The 18,571-nt window shown below is 37.1% G+C and overlaps 1 protein-coding gene across 4 annotated transcripts in view; it reads left to right on the forward strand.

Moving 5' to 3' along the window:
* Nucleotides 1–18,571, forward strand: part of PTPRZ1 (protein tyrosine phosphatase receptor type Z1) — a 212,137-nt gene that overhangs the window by 182,747 nt on the left and 10,819 nt on the right. For all 4 annotated transcript variants that reach the window (XM_012521416.4, XM_004483097.3, XM_012521415.3 and 1 more), the window contains 2 exons: nucleotides 9,272–9,407; nucleotides 10,586–10,732. In XM_012521416.4, the coding sequence (XP_012376870.2) occupies nucleotides 9,272–9,407; nucleotides 10,586–10,732 (283 nt within the window). The remainder of the gene's footprint in view (nucleotides 1–9,271; nucleotides 9,408–10,585; nucleotides 10,733–18,571) is intronic.

The raw sequence follows: 18,571 nt of genomic DNA on the forward strand, positions 1-18,571 counted from the left end.
CCCCATTCTCTAGCCCTACCCTGTCCCCTGGTAACTGGTATTCTGGTTTCTGACTCCATGAATTTGCTTATTCAAGTTGTTTCATGTAAGTAAAAGCATACAGTATTTGTTCTTTTGTGTCTGATTTATTTCACTCAACATGATTATCTTCAAGGTTCATCCACGTTGTCACATATATCAGAACTTCTTTCCTTTTTGTAGCTGAATAATATTCCACTGTATGTATATACTACGTTCTGCTTACCCATTCATCGGTTGGTGGATACTTGGGTTGCTTTCATCTTTTGGCAATTATGAATAATGCTGCTATGACTATCCATTTGCAAATATCTATTCAAGTACCTGCTTTCAATTATTTTCAATTCAAACCTAGAAAATGAAATTGCCAGTTTATAAGGAAATTCTACACTTAACTTTCTGAAGAGCCATCAAACTGTTTTCCACAACACCATTTTACATTGCCACCAACAATGAATGAGTGTTCCTATTTCCCTGCATCTTCTCCCACACTTGAATTTTCTATTTTTTTAATATTAGCCATTCTAGTGGGTGTGAAATGATATCTCAATGTGCTTTTGATTTGCTTTTCCCTAATAGCTAATAGTTGGGCATCTTTTCATGTGCTTTACAGCCATTTTCATATCTTCTTTGGAGAAATGGCTCTTAGAGTCTTCTACCCATTTTTCAAATGTGTCATTTGTGTTTTTATTACTGAGTTGTAGTATTTCTTTATATATCCTGGATATTAAACCTTTATTGGCTTTGTGGTTTCCAGATATTTTCTCTCTTTGAGTAAGTTGTCATTTTACTTTCATGATAAAGTCCTTTAATGCACAAAAGTTTTTAATTTTGATGAGTTCACTTTATTTTTTCTTTTGTAACTTACAGCTTTGAGTAATGGTTAGGGTATAAAGTCTATTTCTTCTGGGAATTGTATAGTTCAAGTTCTAATATTTAGGTCTGTTATCCATTTCACTTTTATTTTTTTACTTTGTGTGAGTTAGGGGTCCACATTCAATCTTTTACACATGGGCGGCCAGTTTTCCCAGCACCATTTTTTCATAAGACTATCTTTTCCCCATTAAGTGGACTTGGCAGCCTTGTCAAAAGTCATTTGGTAGGGAGCAGATGTGGCTCAAGTGATTGAGCACCTGCTTACCACATGGGCGGTCCCAGTTCATTCCCAGGTGCTTCCTAAAAACAAAAGCAAACAAATGAAACAACCAATTCAGAGGAACTGATGTGGCTCAGTTGTTGAGTGCCAGCTTCCCATATAAGCAGTCCAGGTTCAATCCTCAGCCCTGGAATCTCAGAAAAGAAAAAAAAAATCAATTGGTCATAGATGTGAGAGTTGATTTTTGAACTCTCAATTCAATTCCATTGATCTATGTGTCTGTCCTTGTGCCAGTACCATGCTGTTTTGATTACTATGGTTTTGTAATAAATTTAAAGACCAGGAAGTTCTTTTTAAATATGTCTTTGGCTATTTGGGAGCCCTTACTCTTCCAAATAGATTTGATGATTGACTTTTCCATTTCTGCAAAAAAAGCTGTTGGAATTTTTATTGCCATTATGTTGAATATGTAAATCAATTTGGGTAGGACTGACATCTTAAAGATATTTCATCCTCCAATCCATGAACACAATGTCTTTCCATTTATTATTTCTTCTTTGATTCCTTCTAGCAAAGTCTTATAGTTTTCTGTATACAAGTTTTTACATCCTTGGTTGGAGTTACTCCTAGATATTTCATTCTTTTAGTTGCTACTGTAAATGGAATTTTGTTCTTGATTTCTTCTTCAGATTGTTCATTTTTAGTGTATAAAAACACTACTAAATTTTGCATGTTGATATTGTACCCTGCCACTTTGCTGAATTCATTTATTAGTTCCAATAGCTTTGTGTTGGATTTTTCAGGAATTTCTGTGTATAGGCTCATGTGATCTGCAAATAGGGAAAGTGGGCATCTTTGTCTTATTCCTGTCTTGTTAGAAGGAAAGCTGTCAGTCTTTCACCATTGAATACGAGGTTAGCTATGAGTTTCTTACAGAGCTATGGGTTTATTGTATTGAGGAATTTTCCTTCTATTTCTAGTTTTTTCAGTGTTTTTATCAAGAAAATGTGGGGATTTTGTCAAATGACTTTTCTCTATCAAGGTGATCATATGTGTTTTTTTCCTTTATTCTATTAATGTCATGCATTACATTTATTGGTTTTCTTATACTGAAACATCCTTGCAAGTTGGATGAATCCAACTTGATCATGATGCATAATTCTTTTGATATGCTGTTGGATTAGATTTGCTAGTATTTTGTTGAAGATATTTACATCTGTATTCTTAAGGGATATTGGTCTGCAGTTTGTTTTCTTTCTTGTGGTATCTTTATCTAGATTTGGTATGAGGCAGACGTTGGCCTCATAGAGTAAGTTAGGGAGTATTCCTTCCTCTTCAATTTTTTGGAAGACTTTGAACAGAATTGGAGTTATTTCTTGGAAAGTTTGATAAAATTCACCTGTAAACCTATCTGGTTCTAGATTTTCCTTTGTTGGTAGACTTTTGGTTACTGATTCATCTCTGCTTATCGGTTTGTTGACATATTCTGTTTCTTCTTGAGTCAGTACTGGTAGTTTGTGTGTTTCAATTTTCCCTCTTCATGTAAGTCAGTGTACATTTGTTCATAGTGTCCTCTTAGAGTCCTTTTTATTTTTTTTTTATTTTTATTTTTTAAAAGATTTATTTTTTATTTATTTAATTCCCCTCCCCTCCCCGGTTGTCTGTTTTCTGTGTCTTTTTGCTGCGTCTTGTTGTCTTGTTTCTTTGTCCGCTTCTGTTGTCGTCAGCGGCACGGGAAGTGTGGGCGGCGCCATTCCTCGGCAGGCTGCTCCCTCCTTCGCGCTGGGCGGCTCTCCTTATGGGTGCACTCCTTGCGCGTGGGGCTCCCCTACGCGGGGGACAGCCCTGTGGGGCACGGCACTCCTTGCGCGCATCAGCACTGCGCATGGGCCAGCTCCACACGGGTCAAGGAGGCCCGGGGCTTGAACCGCGGACCTCCCATGTGGTAGACGGACGCCCTAACCACTGGGCCAAAGTCCGTTTCCCTAGAGTCCTTTTTATTTCTTTGCAGTGGATAGTAATGTTCCCTTTCCATTTCTGATTTTAGTTATTTGTGTCCCCTCTCTTGTTTTCTTTGTCAGACTTTCTAAGGGTTTGTCAATTTTATTGATCTTTTCGAAGAACCAACTTTTGATTATGTTGATTCTCTCTGTTGGTTTTTTTTTCCCTCTGTCTCATTTATCTCTACTCTAATCTTTAGTTCTTTCCTTTTGCTCCCTTTGCGTTTAGTTTGTTCTTGTTAATCCAGATTCTCTAGTTTAAAGAAAAGGTCTCTGATTTGAGATATTTCTTCTTTTTTAATGTAAGCATTTAGAGCAATAAATTTCCCTCTCAGTACTGCCTTTGCTGGATCCAATAAATTTTTATGTTATGTTTTCATTTTCATTCACCTCTAGATATTTTCTAATTTCACTTGTGATTTCTTATTTGATCCAAAAGATGTTTAAGAGTATATTGTTTGTGCAGAGGTGCCCAAAGATGTACTTACCAAATCCAATGGATGTGTCATGATGATGGGAACGAGTGTTGTTGGGGGGGGGGAGAGGGGGGGTGGGGGGGTGGGGTTGAATGGGACCTCACATATATATTTTTAATGTAATATTATTACAAAGTCAATAAAAAATAAAAAAATTAAAAAAAAAAAAAAGAGTATATTGTTTAATATCCACATATTTGTGAATTTTCCATTTCTCCCTAAGTTATTCATTTCTAACTTCATTCCATTGTGGCTGGAGAAAATATATTGTATGATTTCAATAGCTTTATATTTACTATGGCTTGTTTTTGACCTAACATATGGTCTGTCCTCAAGAATGATCCATATACACTAGAGAACAATGTGTATTCTGCTATTGTAGCCTGAAGTGTTCTATATATGTCTTTTAGGTCCAAGTGGTTTAGGGTATCATCCAAATCTTCTATTTCCTTATAGATCTTTTGTCTAGATATTTTATCTATTATTGAAGATGGTATATTGAAGTCTTCTACTGTTAATGTAGAACCATCTATTTTTCCCTTTAAATTTGTCGATTTTTGCTTCATATATTTTGGGTCTCTGCTGTTAGGTGCATGTATTTACAATTGTTATGTCTTCTTGTTAAACTGACACTTTTTTAAATGTATTATGACACTCTTTGTCCCTAGTAACAGTTTTTGACCTAAAGTCTTTTTAACCTGATAACAGTATAGCTATCCTAGCTCTCTTTTAGTTACTACTTGCTCGGTATATATTTTTTCCACCCTTCACTTTCAACCTACTTTGTCTTTGAATTTAAGGTAAGTCTCTTACAAACATCATCTTAGTTGGGTTATGCTTTTTTATCTATTCTGCTAGTCTCTGCCTTCCATTTACTTTTTTTTTTAAGATTTATTTTTTATTTATTTTTCACCCATTCCCATTCCCCGCCCCCCCCCCCCCCCGAGTTTTCTACTCTCTGTGTCCATTCCCTGCATGTTCTTTTTTGACCACTTCTATCCTTATCAGCAGCACTGGGAATCTGTGTTTCTTTTTGTTGCGTCATCTTGCTGTGTCAGCTCTCCGTGTGTACGGCACCATTCTTGGGCAGGCTGCACTTTCTTTCGCACTGGTCAGCTCTCCTTATGGGACGCACTTCTTGTGCATGGGGCTCCTCTATGCGGGGGACACCCTGCGTGGCAGGGCACTCCTTGCGCACATCAGCACTGCACATGGGCCAGATCCACATGCATCAGGGAGGCCAAGGGTTTGAACCACAGACCTCCCATGTGGTAGGCAAATGCCCTATCCAATGGGCCAAGTCCACTTCCCTCCATTTACATTTAAAGTAACTACTGATAATGCAGGAATTTCTTTTGCCATTTTGCTGTTTTGGATTTGTGAGTCTTAACCTTTTTAGGCCCTCAATTAATCCATTAATGCTTACATCCATGTTTGTCTTCTTGTAGTATACCATTTTGAGGCACTTCTCATTTCTTTCTGAATATATTTTCATATATTTTCTTTGTGGATACCTTGGTGTTAAATTTAACATCCTAAATCTATAACGATCATATGTGATTTGATATCAGCTTATCTTCAATAATATATACATACACTGTTTCTCTGCTCACACCTTTTTTGTACTTGTTACAAATTCTATCTTTGTACACTGTATGTGCAAAACCATCAATTTATCATACTTTTTATGTATTAGCATTTTAGCACCTGTATGCCGCCAGAAGTGGGTTTAAGAAACAAACAATACAATAGAACCTGCAGTTGTAATTACCCATATGGTTGCTAGAAGTCTTTATTTCCTTTTGCTGCTTTGATCCACTGTCTGATGTCCTTTCTTTTCAGTCTGAAGAATTTACTTTATCATTAACTATAAGGAAGGGGACAAATTCCCTCCACTTTCGTCTGTTTGGGAATGTCTTACCACATCCCTCATTTTTTTTTAATTGTTCCCCTCCCCCTCCCCTGTCCTGCTGTTTTTGCTGTCTGTGTCCATTCTCTGTGTGATCTTCTGTGTCTATTTCTCTTTTTGTGTTCTCTTCTCACCTTTCTCCTCTAGGATTCACCAGGATTCAATCCTAGGGACCTCTGATGTGGAAAGGTTCCCTGTCAATTGCACCACCTCAGTGCCTGGTCTCTGCTACGCTTCACCTTGACTCTCCACTTCGTCTCTCTTTTGTTGAGTCACCATCTTGCTGCATGACTCACTTGCGCGGGCACTGGCTCCCACACAGGCACTTGGCTTGCTGCGCAGTCACTCAACTCACCGCACGGGCACTCAGCTCACCACAAAGGCACTGGCTTGCCACACAGGCACTCATGTGGGCACTCGGCTCACCATGCAGCAGCACTTGGCTCACCATGCAGGCACTCACGTGGGTACTCAGCTCACCATGTGGACACCCACATGGGCACTCAGCTCACCACGTGGGCACTTGGTTCCCTACACAGGTACTTGACTCACCACACGGGCACCGGTTTGCCACCCAGGCATGCTTTCTTTTCTTCTCTTTCACCAGGAGGCCCCAGGGATTGAACCTAGGTCCTCCCACATGGTAGGTGGAGGCCTTATCGCTCAAGCCACATCCACTTCCCCTCCCTCATTTTTTAAAGAATATCTCACCAACATAAAATTCTTTCCTAACAATTGTTTTCCTTCAGTACTTTAAATATTTCATGCCACTGCTTTCTTGTTCCCATGGTTTCTGATGAAATATCAGCGCTTAATCTTATTGAGATTCCCTTGTACCTAAGCTGTTGCTTTTCTCTTGCTGCTTTAAAAAGTCTCTTAGCATTGAACAATTTGATTACTAGGTTTCTAGGCATGATTCTCTTTGTATTTATCCTGCTTGAGCTAAATTCATTGGGCTTCTTGAATGTGTATATTCATGTCTTTTGTTAAATTTGGGAAGTGTTCTCCCATTATCTCTTTGAATATTCCTTCAGCCCCTTTCTTTCCTCTCCTTCTGGGATTCCTATAATGTGTATATTGATACACTTGATGGTGCCCTACATGTCTCTTAGGCTCTGTTCATTCTTTTTTATTCTTTTATCTTTTTGCTCTACAGCCTGAATCATTTCAGTTGTCTTGTCTTCAAATTCACTGATTCTTTATTCTGCCACTTCTAATCTGCTGTTTAAAACCATTTAAGGAGTTTTTCATTTCAGTTACTGTGTTCTTCAACTCCAGTATTTCTCTGGAGAGACTTCCATATTGTTCACTCATTGTTTTCCCTATATTTTTCCTGTGTTTTTCTTTATTTCCTTGAATATATTAAGGAACATTTTTTAAAGTCTCTGTCCAGTAAGTCCAAAGTCTGGTCCTCTTCATTGATAATTTCTGGACTTTTATCTTGTCCCTTTGAATTGGCCATCATGTCCTGTTTCTTTGTTTGTCTTGTAATCTTTTATTGCACACTATATATTTTTATATTTTAAATTGTTAACTCTGGAATTTAGTCCCTGGGCTGTCCCTAAGTTTGTATCCAGCTAGTGTGAATAAACATCCAAGCCAAAAAGCACCTTTCACACTCTGAAAATTGGCTCTGCTTTAACTGGGGGTCTCATTTAGAGCTTTGCCCTCTTACCGAGCAGATCAGTCCAAGGCACTAGGGAATTGCACAGTCCTTTCTCTGTTATCAGAGCCTGCGTGGAACCAGAGCTTCTTCTCCTATGCCTGTACTTGCTAGAAGCCCCCCAGAAATTCCCTGTTTATAGTCCACAGGAATTTAAGTGAGTGTCACTTCTACTCCCTTTGGAACTGACCTCCACCCATCTCCTGGGTACTCTTTCTAGTGACTCAATGAAGATAGTCCTTTGCCCCAGGCTGTTTCAACTTTTTGTTTTTCACACTGTTCCAGCTGTCTGCAAGGGACTTCTCTACCCTCAGGACAAACTCTGGGAAGGCAACACGGAGACATTTCCTTGCTCAATTTATCAGATTCCCACCAGATAGATTGACACTGACATACATGCATCCCAGTGTGCACACAGGGGCCACTCTGCTTCCTCTGGAACAGGGCCAGGGACCCACAACACAATGAGAGGCTCCATCCTGCATTGTGGTGGGGGGAAGGGGCCACCAAGGGCACCGGGAGCTGCTTCTATGGCTTTTGAAACTGCGTTTTCTTGACTCAGCACATGCCTGATTAATGCAACCCTTTCAGTAATTTTGAGGAACGTTATGTCTTTTAAGTTTCTTCTGCTGCATTTGCCTCCAGGAATGTAGGAAAAATGGCGGCCCACAGAGCCAGCCCCCAGTGATCTGAATTAGCAGATCAAAAGTAGAGATGTAGGATCAGATCACACATACCCAGAGTTTGGAGAACTAATTCTTTATGTCCCACTCTGGCAGCAGCATACTGAGCAGGAGTCAGAGCCCCAGTCCCCACTGTTGCCAACCAGGAAGCTGGGGTTAGGGGAAAGGGAGCCACTGCAGGGAGGGCGGAACGCACCCATCTTTATCGCAGTTTACCAGCCTCTTCCTCCTCCTCCCTGGATGCTGCATGGTGTTCCCCTAGACTCTGGTGCTTCAAAGTAGTTGATCCACATAGTTCCTGGCAGTTCAATAGTTGTTTTGGTGAAGGGACTGATTCCTGGAGTTTCCTATTCCATCTTCCCACAATCGGAATTCTTCAATTCATTTTGCCCAAGTATTTCCAAGATTGAGTTCCTGAATAGAAATAATATTTCAAAGGAAGAGAGAAAAATATTTCAGATGTTTCAATCGCATTTTTTTTGTTGTTAAAATAATAGTAGCAGTTAACATTTAAACTGTGACTGATATGCCAAGCTTTATGACCACAAAAATCAAATTCATTTCTGTGTGCAGGACTTTTGTCAAAGCAGTATCTGTGTTTTTTACAGAAGCAAATGTTTTCTTTCGATATGCAGCTTATCTAAACACATTCTAATTACCTATACCAGGAGTTGTCCTCAGACAAAGTTTGAGAGACCTATCTTGAGCTTTTTAATCTGTTTGCCTGATAATAGAGTGAGGAAAATAGGAAGATGCAGGAAAAATAGCTCTGAAGGTCAGGAATTGTTTCTTAGCAAATGGAGAAGGACCAGACTATTGTGCAGAGCAGGTGCTAATTTTCCACTCAGGCACTTCCTGCTTGTCAGAGCATATGAAAAGAATCCATCTACGAATTCTGTCCCTCCAGTAGAGGCCTTGAAGAAGTTGATAGATAATGGTCCTTTAGAAATGACTGAAGTTATGCTTTATTCCTCGTGATCTCGCTGAAATGATATTTTCAGCTAAAATCCTTATCAAATTCTTTTTCCCATTAACGTGGAAACCTTTATAAACATGTCTATCTGGCAATACAGACCCAGGGACCTTTTCTTTTCAAAGTTTAGTGAAGTTGATGCTTTCATTTTTCTCAGATAAAATGTCTGTTTGCTATGCTCTGATAAAAAATATTTTTCATTGTATAATATATAATGAAATATATATATAATTGTAAGAAAATTAAAAGTCTCCCACAGAAATAAGTTGTTTTACAGTTTGACCCATAGTAAAAAAATAAATAAAAAAGAAATGTTTCATCTGATGTTTGAAGCTATGCTATTGCCAAACTGTTTACAGTTTTGGAATGCTATACTATTTATTTTGTAGTCACCATCTTCAAATCTACCTTGTGCTTAACATTGAAATAACTTTTTCTTTGTGCTTTCTTCAGTGCTGGAGTCGGAAGAACAGGCACATATATTGTGTTAGACAGTATGTTGCAACAAATTCAGCATGAAGGAACTGTCAACATATTTGGCTTCTTAAAACACATTCGTTCACAAAGAAATTACTTGGTGCAAACTGAGGTATGATGGAAAGGATACCTTTATTCACCTAAGGGTCAGAAATGTCACTAAAATGTTAGCATAGTGCATTTGTTAGTATTTGTATTACCAAGTATATACAAATAAGCCAGTTTTGTCACTAAATGGGAAATAGCTTTAAAAATCACAATGGTCACAAAGAAGACCCAGAAAAAGAATGAGTCTGTCGTTGCTAGCAAAAACATCATATTTTTGTACATGTAGTGAATGAATGGATTCATTTTCTTATTTAATGAACTGTGAATTATTCTCAAACTCTTCTCCTTTTTAGGCCCATATACTTTTCCCATATATGACAAAGGACAAAGTGTACAAGTCTTTATTTTATTTTTACTACTTCTAAATATATTGAAAATAAAAACTACAGGTGGTGCCTTAAAAGGAATCTGAAACATTTGGTGTGGTACCTCTTCACCTTGTCTACACACTGGCATTTTTATGTGCCTTCAGGCCAGGAACGAATCTCAAGCCTGAAGTCTTCTTTGTAATATAAATGTCCCAGTGGTCCTTATCTGCCAAGTAGAGCTGCAGATAAAGCTAAACAATGTTCATTCTGAATCCACAGAGGTATTTCTTGTCAGTCAAGTAATAAATCTTTATTCAGTGCCTTACATATACCAAGCTCACTGCTTAGTGCAGAATGGGCCTCAGAACAAAACAGAATAAAGCACTATGTCCTCAAGGAATTGACATTCTAGTCAGCAACAAGAAAGTAAGAGTCCCATACATGAACAAGAAGAGGAGAACTATTAGAGACAATATAGGAAAATGATTTCTATATAGATGGCCAGTTAAAAGGAAAGTTGGCTTTAACAGAAGTGCAAAACCCATCAGAAGTCTAGAAGTCAGGAAAAACAAGTGCAGAATGTAGAACTAGGGCTGGGATTTGAAGGCTGGGAAGAGAGGGCATTGCTTTGCCTCCTCAAATCTTCCTGCCTCCTACCCAGATAGATCAAAACACAGTAAACAAAGGGGTGAGGGGTGAGAAGAAGTTGTGCTATCCCTTGACGCCCTCCTTTCCCATGTCTTTCTGGCAGGTCTGGTAAGCAGTTCTTTGTGTTTGAGCTCCCATTATCTGATAATGAAAGGTATTACTTTTGTACCTTGATAAGTGTAAAGAAAACTTGAAATACTGTTCCTTATTGTCATTGTTTTGCCAGGAACAATATATCTTTATTCATGATGCCCTGGTGGAGGCCATACTTAGTAAAGAAACTGAGGTGCCAGACAGTCATAGTCACGCTTATGTTAATGCTCTCCTCATTCCTGGACCAGCAGGCAAAACGAAGCTGGAGAAGCAATTCAAGGTAAGTTCTCTTGGAAGCCTCTTGGAAGTCCCACAGAACTGAATGTTCCTGCATCATCTCATTTGAGTCTACAAGGCCATGAGGATGGGTTGAGGGCTTTGTTGGCACAAGGGCTTTGTATCTGAACTACCCTCGTTCTTTATGTTAGGTAACAAAGCCACACAGTAAATTTCAAGGAGGACCTTAATTTTGAGAGGAAAAGTTCTCAGAAACCCTAGACTAACTTTTATAAATGCAAACATGGTCTAGAAAAGTAGGGCACAGAGCATAACAGAATGAACAGACAGGATTTATAATACAGGCTATGTAAGTGTTCTTTGTACTTTGAAAAAAACCAGACCACTTACTGTGAGTGTTGTGGCTAAGGCTGTTTGTGCTGCTCTTTGGAAAAATCCATGTCTCACTTGAAACCCTTGAACTAGAGCAGGCCACACCAGAACAATAGCTTCTTCAACCCATTTTTCCCACTCACCCTGTCACAAAGCAATGAACTAGAGAGAACATATTTTGTCCAACATTGTACATCCCACTGTGCTAGCTCCCTGAGTTCCAGAAATTAGTAAGCAAAGAATAATTCAGAAAGCAGGTGTTCCCAGATCTGCCAGCAGGATGGAGGTATTTGCAGAGTTGTGACTTTCCAAAGGAATGGGGGTTATGGTCTTTTGCTCCACATTATCCCTGTACTCACCTCTCACTTCCTAGAATTCCTGGAGAAAAAGGACCAATTTCTGGAAAGGAACAGCTAGGGAGAATTTGGAATTTCCTGGGAAACTAGGAGAGTTATCACTCCTTGATACTGCATTTATTCCCTCAGCCTACAACACAATGGATGTTAGCCACTATAAAATCCCTATAACCTTTGCCTTCACCTCAATCACCATCTTCTGTGCTTTTGCGAGAGAAATAGATTAGGTGGTGAATGCTGAACTTGGAAAGCCCCTGTCAGGAAGACTTAAATTTTTTGCTCACCCAAACTTACCTAAATCATGAAGGAAAAGTTTATGGAAAAAGAATATGCAGTTCAAGTTCCAGGAACTGATAGTAAAGAAATGTAAAATATTAACATTGGGTTGTTAGGATAGCTTTGCCCTAAACAAAAAGAGTAAAAAGAAGAAAAGTTTACCCATTTTTAACAGAAATCTCATTTAAATATGATTTACCCCCTATCCAATAGCATAATAGAATTGATGGGGCTTAAAGTGAATAACAGGATCAAAATTAAAATATCAATTATAAGGTTAGAATCCAATTAAAAGAGAGATTTGACTCTGCTTCCTGTTTATTTCATCAAAAGGAAAACATGGATATATATGTATGAATTAAATTGTGTGTCTATTCATATATCAGGCACCTAATTAGTGTCAGGCTTTGTAATTGGTACTAGGATACAAAAATGAATTTAAAATTAAAAAAAAAGAGCACACCTAGCCCCCACTTTACTGCTCTCATGTTATTTTCACTCTAGTGGGATAGAATTTAAGAAAACAACAGATGCAAAACAATATGAAAAGTGCCATTACAGGGGCAGAACAGGGTGCTGTAGGAGTGCAGGTAAGGGTACAACTCATCATGGAAGAAGTGGACTCAGGGCTTGGTAACTGGACACTGCAGTGAGGAAAGAAAAAAGCATAACTATTCAGTCTCTGTCTTATGCAACCGAGAGGGTGTTGATTTCATTCACTTGGATTGAAAATGCAGGAAGAGGAGCATGCTTGTGGAGTGTGGCAGAGAAGATAGTGAGATTGCTTCTGTACATATCAAATTTTGAGGTACTTGCTAGGACTCCAAGTGAAGATGTATGACTAATGGTTGGATACATGGGTGTCAAGCTCAAGAGAGAAGTCAAGCCTGGAGAAATGGTTTGGGGAGTGATCAGCTTAGAGGTGGTAACGCGACACCACGGAAACTGGATAAGATAGCCAGAAAGGGGATATTTGAATGAAGAAGAGTCAGGAAAGATTCTCTAAGAAAAAATTATAATTAACAAATGCATGACCAACCCACAAAAGAAAAGGAAGAAGGAAGCACCAGGGAGAATGCACAAATAGTAATATTAAAATAAAAAGGAAATATAAATATTTTAGAAGTATTTCTTTAAAAATAGAAAACTTTGAACATATTTGCTACAATAAATTTGAAAATTTATGTGAAATGTATAATTTTAAGAAAAATATGATTAAAAAATCCATTCAAAAAGAAACAGAAAATCTGACTAAACCAATAACCAAAACTCTCTCTTCTAAAATATAACCAGGCTCAGAAGAATTTTAGGTCAGGTTTTACAATTTTTACCAAACTTTTAAGGAATAGAATACCCATTTAAGGATTACAAAATCTAGATAGAAAACTAACCCAACTATGTTTTTGGACAAGAGTAACTTTAATACCAAAACTGAACATGGAGAATACAAGAAAAGAAAATTATGGGCCAATTTCATTTAGGAATTCAAATGCTAAAATCCAATTTTAAATATCAGCAACTCAAATCCAGCAGTGTATTTTTTAAACTATTGCTGACCAAGTAGAGTTTATTCCAAGAATGAAATTATGATTTAACATTAAAAAGCATGAACAGACTTAATTAGGAATTATATGATCCTCTCAATAGACGTAGAAAATAATGATCCATAAAATTCAATATTGTTCATTACAGAAACTCTAAGCAAACTAGGAATAAGAGGAAATTTCCATAGCCTTATAGAAGGCATCTACCATAAAACTACAAAAAACATCATACATAAAAATTAAATTTGAAAATATTCATATTAGAGTCAGAAAATACAAGGAATATCAGGTATTAACACAGTTATCCAACATTGTACTGCAAATAGGCTTAAACAAGAAAAAATTAAAATTAATTATGTAAAGATAGAAAAATATTTTTTAATGATATGATTGTCTTTATCGAATATGAAGAGAAATAAAAGTGAAAATATTGGCTCTTATTAAGGTTTGACAAGTACATATAAAGATCAGTAGTATTGCTATTAGCTGTAAATGATTAGAAAATGTATTGAAACAACAAAAACAAATATCAATAACAAAAATCAGCAATAAAACCTCTATGATCTCAAAAATTAAACTTAAAAAATGTGCAATAAATGATTAGAGAAATTATAAAACTGAATTGAAGAGCATAAAATTAGGCTCAAATAGAGATACAATGTTCACAAGTGGAAGTATTGTTAAGATATTGATACTCTTTAAAACGAGTATAAAAATCTTTACAGTACCAAATTCCCAGCAGAATTTTTCATGGAAAATAATGGATTTTAACTTAACATGGAAAATTAAAGAACCAAAAACATCCAAAGTAATATTGAAAAAAGAAAGGATAAGGAATAGAAATTTGTTGTACTATATATGGAAGACTCATAATGCAGATGTAAATATTGAAACTGAAAAAATGATTAATCAGGGGAATCAAGCACATGTACAAATCTGTTATGTGATAGAGACATACAAATTAGTGATAACATTGGGGAAATTTCCATGTAGAAACAGTAAAATTAGATTCCTTCTATACATCAAACAGTAAAACATATTTAAGATGGATTAAATACCTAAAGATGAAAACAAAGCTTTGTAGCTATTGTAAGATTGGAAAATGTAATTTTTTTATTTAATAATTTTTATTTTTTACTTTTAAAGGAGCTTTAGATTGCATAAATGTTACACCAAATATATAGGGGAGTCCCATATACCCTACCCCTTCCCCATCCCTCACCTTCCTCCTTTAACAACATTTTTCATTAGTGTGATACACGTGCTACAATTGATGAACACATATTGAAGCACTACTAATAACCGTGGTCTGTAGTTTACATTATATTTTACACTTTGCACCACACAATTTTATAGGTTTTGAAAAAATGTGTAATGGCTGGTATCCATCATTGTAATATGCAGAATGATTCCAGTGTCTCAGCAATGCCCCATGTTACACCTATTGTTCCCTCTCCCTTCCCTCAGAACCTCTGGTGACCACTGTCTTTATATCAATGTTACAAGTTCTTCTATTGCTAGAATAATTATAAGTTTACTTTAGTCCACAATTGCATTCCCCCTCAGATCTGTTCACTCCTCAATCTTGAGGATTCTGAGATGGTGATGCCAAACTCTGTTTCCAATTGAGAGGGGCTTAGATCCAATGGGACAGATGGATGGAACTGTCCTGTTTGCAGTTGTAGATGCTCTCTGTTTTTTGGGGTGGGCATTGTCCATCATCATCCTTTTGTTTGTTGTCCTGGGTGAGTCTGGTGAACTTGAGTAAGTATGGGCTGCAACTCTGCTGAGATTCAAGGCTCAACCGGCATATGAACAGCTGGAAGATTTAAGTTTCTGGGACATATATTTAATGGGTATAGTGCTAATTATAGGTTCGAATAAATGGGATAGAAGAACCTTGTGTAGGAAAATTATGGATGAGTCTGACTGATACAATGGGGGAGATAGGTTATCATATATTCCAAAGTAAGGTCCACTGACAGGGTGCCGATTTCCTGGGGGTCGTCTGCCTTGCCTATAGTGTCTAGATGTTTCTAGAGTCCCCAAGAAAATACATTTTGATGACCTCAGGAGTAGAGAATGAATGACATCTTAAATAAGAACATAAATTGTGGATATCTGAAAGTAAAAAAAATAATATATTGGCTGTAAATGTCTGTGTGATTAAAGAGAACAAAGACATTGCAACTTTTTAAATGAGCTATATGTTTATGTTCAGGATATCAAAAACCCTTACAAATTAATAAACAATCATGAAGTAAAAATATGGAAAAAATCATCAAAGAAGAAATCTACATTTCTAATGAACCCTAAAATTCACAATTACAAAGTAATTAAAGAAAGGCAAATCAAGAAGTTGAGTACCTGGTAGATGGTAGATTATGGGTTTGATTACTAGGGCCTCCTGAAAAACAAAAACGAACAACAAGCAAAACAAACTAAAAGACAACTCAGGGAAGCCAATGTGGCTCAGTGGTTGAGCACCGGCTTCCCACATACAAGGTCCCAGGTTCAATCCCTGGCACCCAGTACCTCAAAAACAAACAGAAATGACGACAATTAAAAAATCCTTTATACTGTGACTTCAGCCTATCAGACTATCAAATATTAAACACTGATGATCCCTAATTTCCTATAGAAACCCTTGTATGTGTGTACAATAAAAAACTCACAAGGGGTATTCATTGCTATAAAGTTTGAAATAAAAAAACATTGGAAATAACCCAAACATTCACTAGTTGGGGAAGAGCTCAATAAAATTGTAGATTAATCATATAATGGAATTCTAAATTACAGAAGAAATGCATAAAATGTAACTAAGGTAGAGAGAGACAGAGTAAGAGAGAGAAATCAACAGAGGTTAAAAAAGTTAGGTTGAATGAAAAACAAGTTTAGAAAGATATAGTTTGACAAATTAGGAACAAATACATTACTGTAAAATTTTTAGAATTCATTGGTATGTATGTTGTAAAAGCATAAAAAAATGGATTGGTGAGTAACACATCAAATCTTTGACAGTGTTACCTTGAACAGAAATGGAACTAGAGTAAGTGGCCATAGGGCATTTCAACTCTATCTGTAATGTGCTAGGTGTTCTCTTTTAAAAACAAACAAAAACCTTGAAGCAAATATGAGAAAAGGTCAACATTTGTTTGCTCTGAGTGTTAGAAATTTAGGTGTCTGTTTTAACAATTCTTTGTATTTCTATCTTTTTTTTAATATTTCTTTTTTAAAATCAAAGAATGGGAAAACATACTGACTCAGGAAGAGCAATGCAGTGGATTACTATGGAGTTTAGAGATTGTGAATTCTTGTAGAACTTCACTTAAAGTGCATTTGATAGCATAATGGACACTGTTTTCACATGTGGTTTTACCAAAGATTGAGAAACAGCCTTCAAACATCAGCTTCTTATATTGATGATCTGTCAGTGCCAAAGGCCAGACATTAAACTGTAACTCTTCAAAAGCATTCTCTAGAGAGCTAAGGTAATTAATTGTGATCTCATAAACCCTCCAGCTCTACAAAGGCAGTCAACTTGTTGGTCTTGTTCACTGCCACATCATGGAGCCTAAGCATTTTTGGTACTAAATACACATTTGTTGACAGACTGAGAAATAAATGTATTGCCTTTTATTATCCAATTTAGTGGTCAGCAAACTATGGCCCACCACTTTTTTTTCTAAGATTTATTTTATTTATTTATTTCTCTCCTAACCTTGTTGTTTATGCCCACTGTCAGCTGTCTGTGTCTGTTTGTTGTGTACTCTCTGTGTCTGCTCATCCTCTTTTTAGGAGGCACCAGGAACAGAACCCAGACCTCCCATGTGGAAGGGAGGTACCCAATCACCTGAGCCATATCTGCTCCCTGCTTGCTGTATCTCATTGTGTTTCCTTGTTGTGTCTCCTTGTTGCATCATCTCATTGCGTCATTTCATTGCATCAACCTGTTGTATCACTTACCATGCCAAACCATATGTCAGCACACTGTCTTGCTTGTCTTCTTTAGGAGGCACCAGGAGCCAAACCCGGGACCTCCAATGTGATAGGTGGGAGCCCACCTGCTTGAGCCACATCCATGTCCCCCACCACTTATTTTTGTAAATAAAGTTTTAATGGAACACAGCCATATCCATTTGCTTACTTATTGTCTATGGCTGATTTTGCACTCAACAGCAGTGTTGAATAGGTACAACAAAGCTTAGAATATTGATTATCCAGTCCTTCACAAAAAAGTTTTCTGAACCCTGACCTAATTTAATACAATAGTAAATGGTAGAGAAGTTGGAGAAATAAACAATTATGTGTCACTTTATGAAATATTAGATTGTCCCTCAAAAATTAACAGGTTCCAGTCACAAAAGAAAAAATAGGTAAATGAGACATTACCAAAATTTTTAAAATCTTTGTGCATCAAAGGGCTTAAACATGAGAGTGGAAAGAGAACCTACAAAATGGGATAAAATATTTGAAAAACACATATCCTATAAGAATTTAATATCCAGAATATATTAAGAAACCTAAAACTCAAGAACAAAAAGACTAACTGCCCAATTTAATAATGGACAAAAGACTTGAATAGTAATTTCTCCTAAGAAGATAAACAAATGGCCAATAAGCACATGAAAACATGATAAACACTGTTAGCCATTAGGGAAATTCAAATCAAAACCTCAGTGAGGGGAGCAGATGTGGCCCAAGCAGTTGACCCCTGCTTCCCACACAGGAGAACCCAGGTTCCGTTTCCAGTGCCTCCTATAAAAAACAAAAACAGACAACAAGCAAACCAAATGAAAAAACCAACTCAGGGAAGCCAATATGGCTGAGTGGTTGAGCGCTGGCTTCTGGTGCCAGGTATAATCCCCAGCCCTGGTACCTAAAAAATAACAGCAACAACAAAAGAATAGGGGAGAACAGTAGTATCTACCCCCATGGGGTTATGATGTTTAAAAGAGACAGTATGTTTAAAGTGATTATCATAGGGCCTGCCACATAGTAATCTCTCATTCAGTAGCAACATTTAACTTCTGGTCTGAGTTTTCAATATGCTAAATTAACCACTAGTTAAGCAAAGTGCCAGTTTAGGGTACCAGCAAAATAGGAAAACCTCTAAATTTAAAAAATGTTTTGAAAAGAACTTGATACTTGCTATTTCAGAAAAATCAAAATAATTATCATGGAAAAAAATCAGAAATTTCCTTAACTTTTACATACTTATGTTCTAGAATTTGCTTATGTAAGGCATCTAAGAGATTTCATCTTACTCCCTAATATTATGTGATATACTTCCAAACTGTAGTATGAAATTTAAGTAGAGGAAATGGGGTAGAG

This window comes from Dasypus novemcinctus, chromosome 5 (assembly GCF_030445035.2).
Source record: "Dasypus novemcinctus isolate mDasNov1 chromosome 5, mDasNov1.1.hap2, whole genome shotgun sequence".
NCBI lineage: Eukaryota > Metazoa > Chordata > Mammalia > Cingulata > Dasypodidae > Dasypus > Dasypus novemcinctus.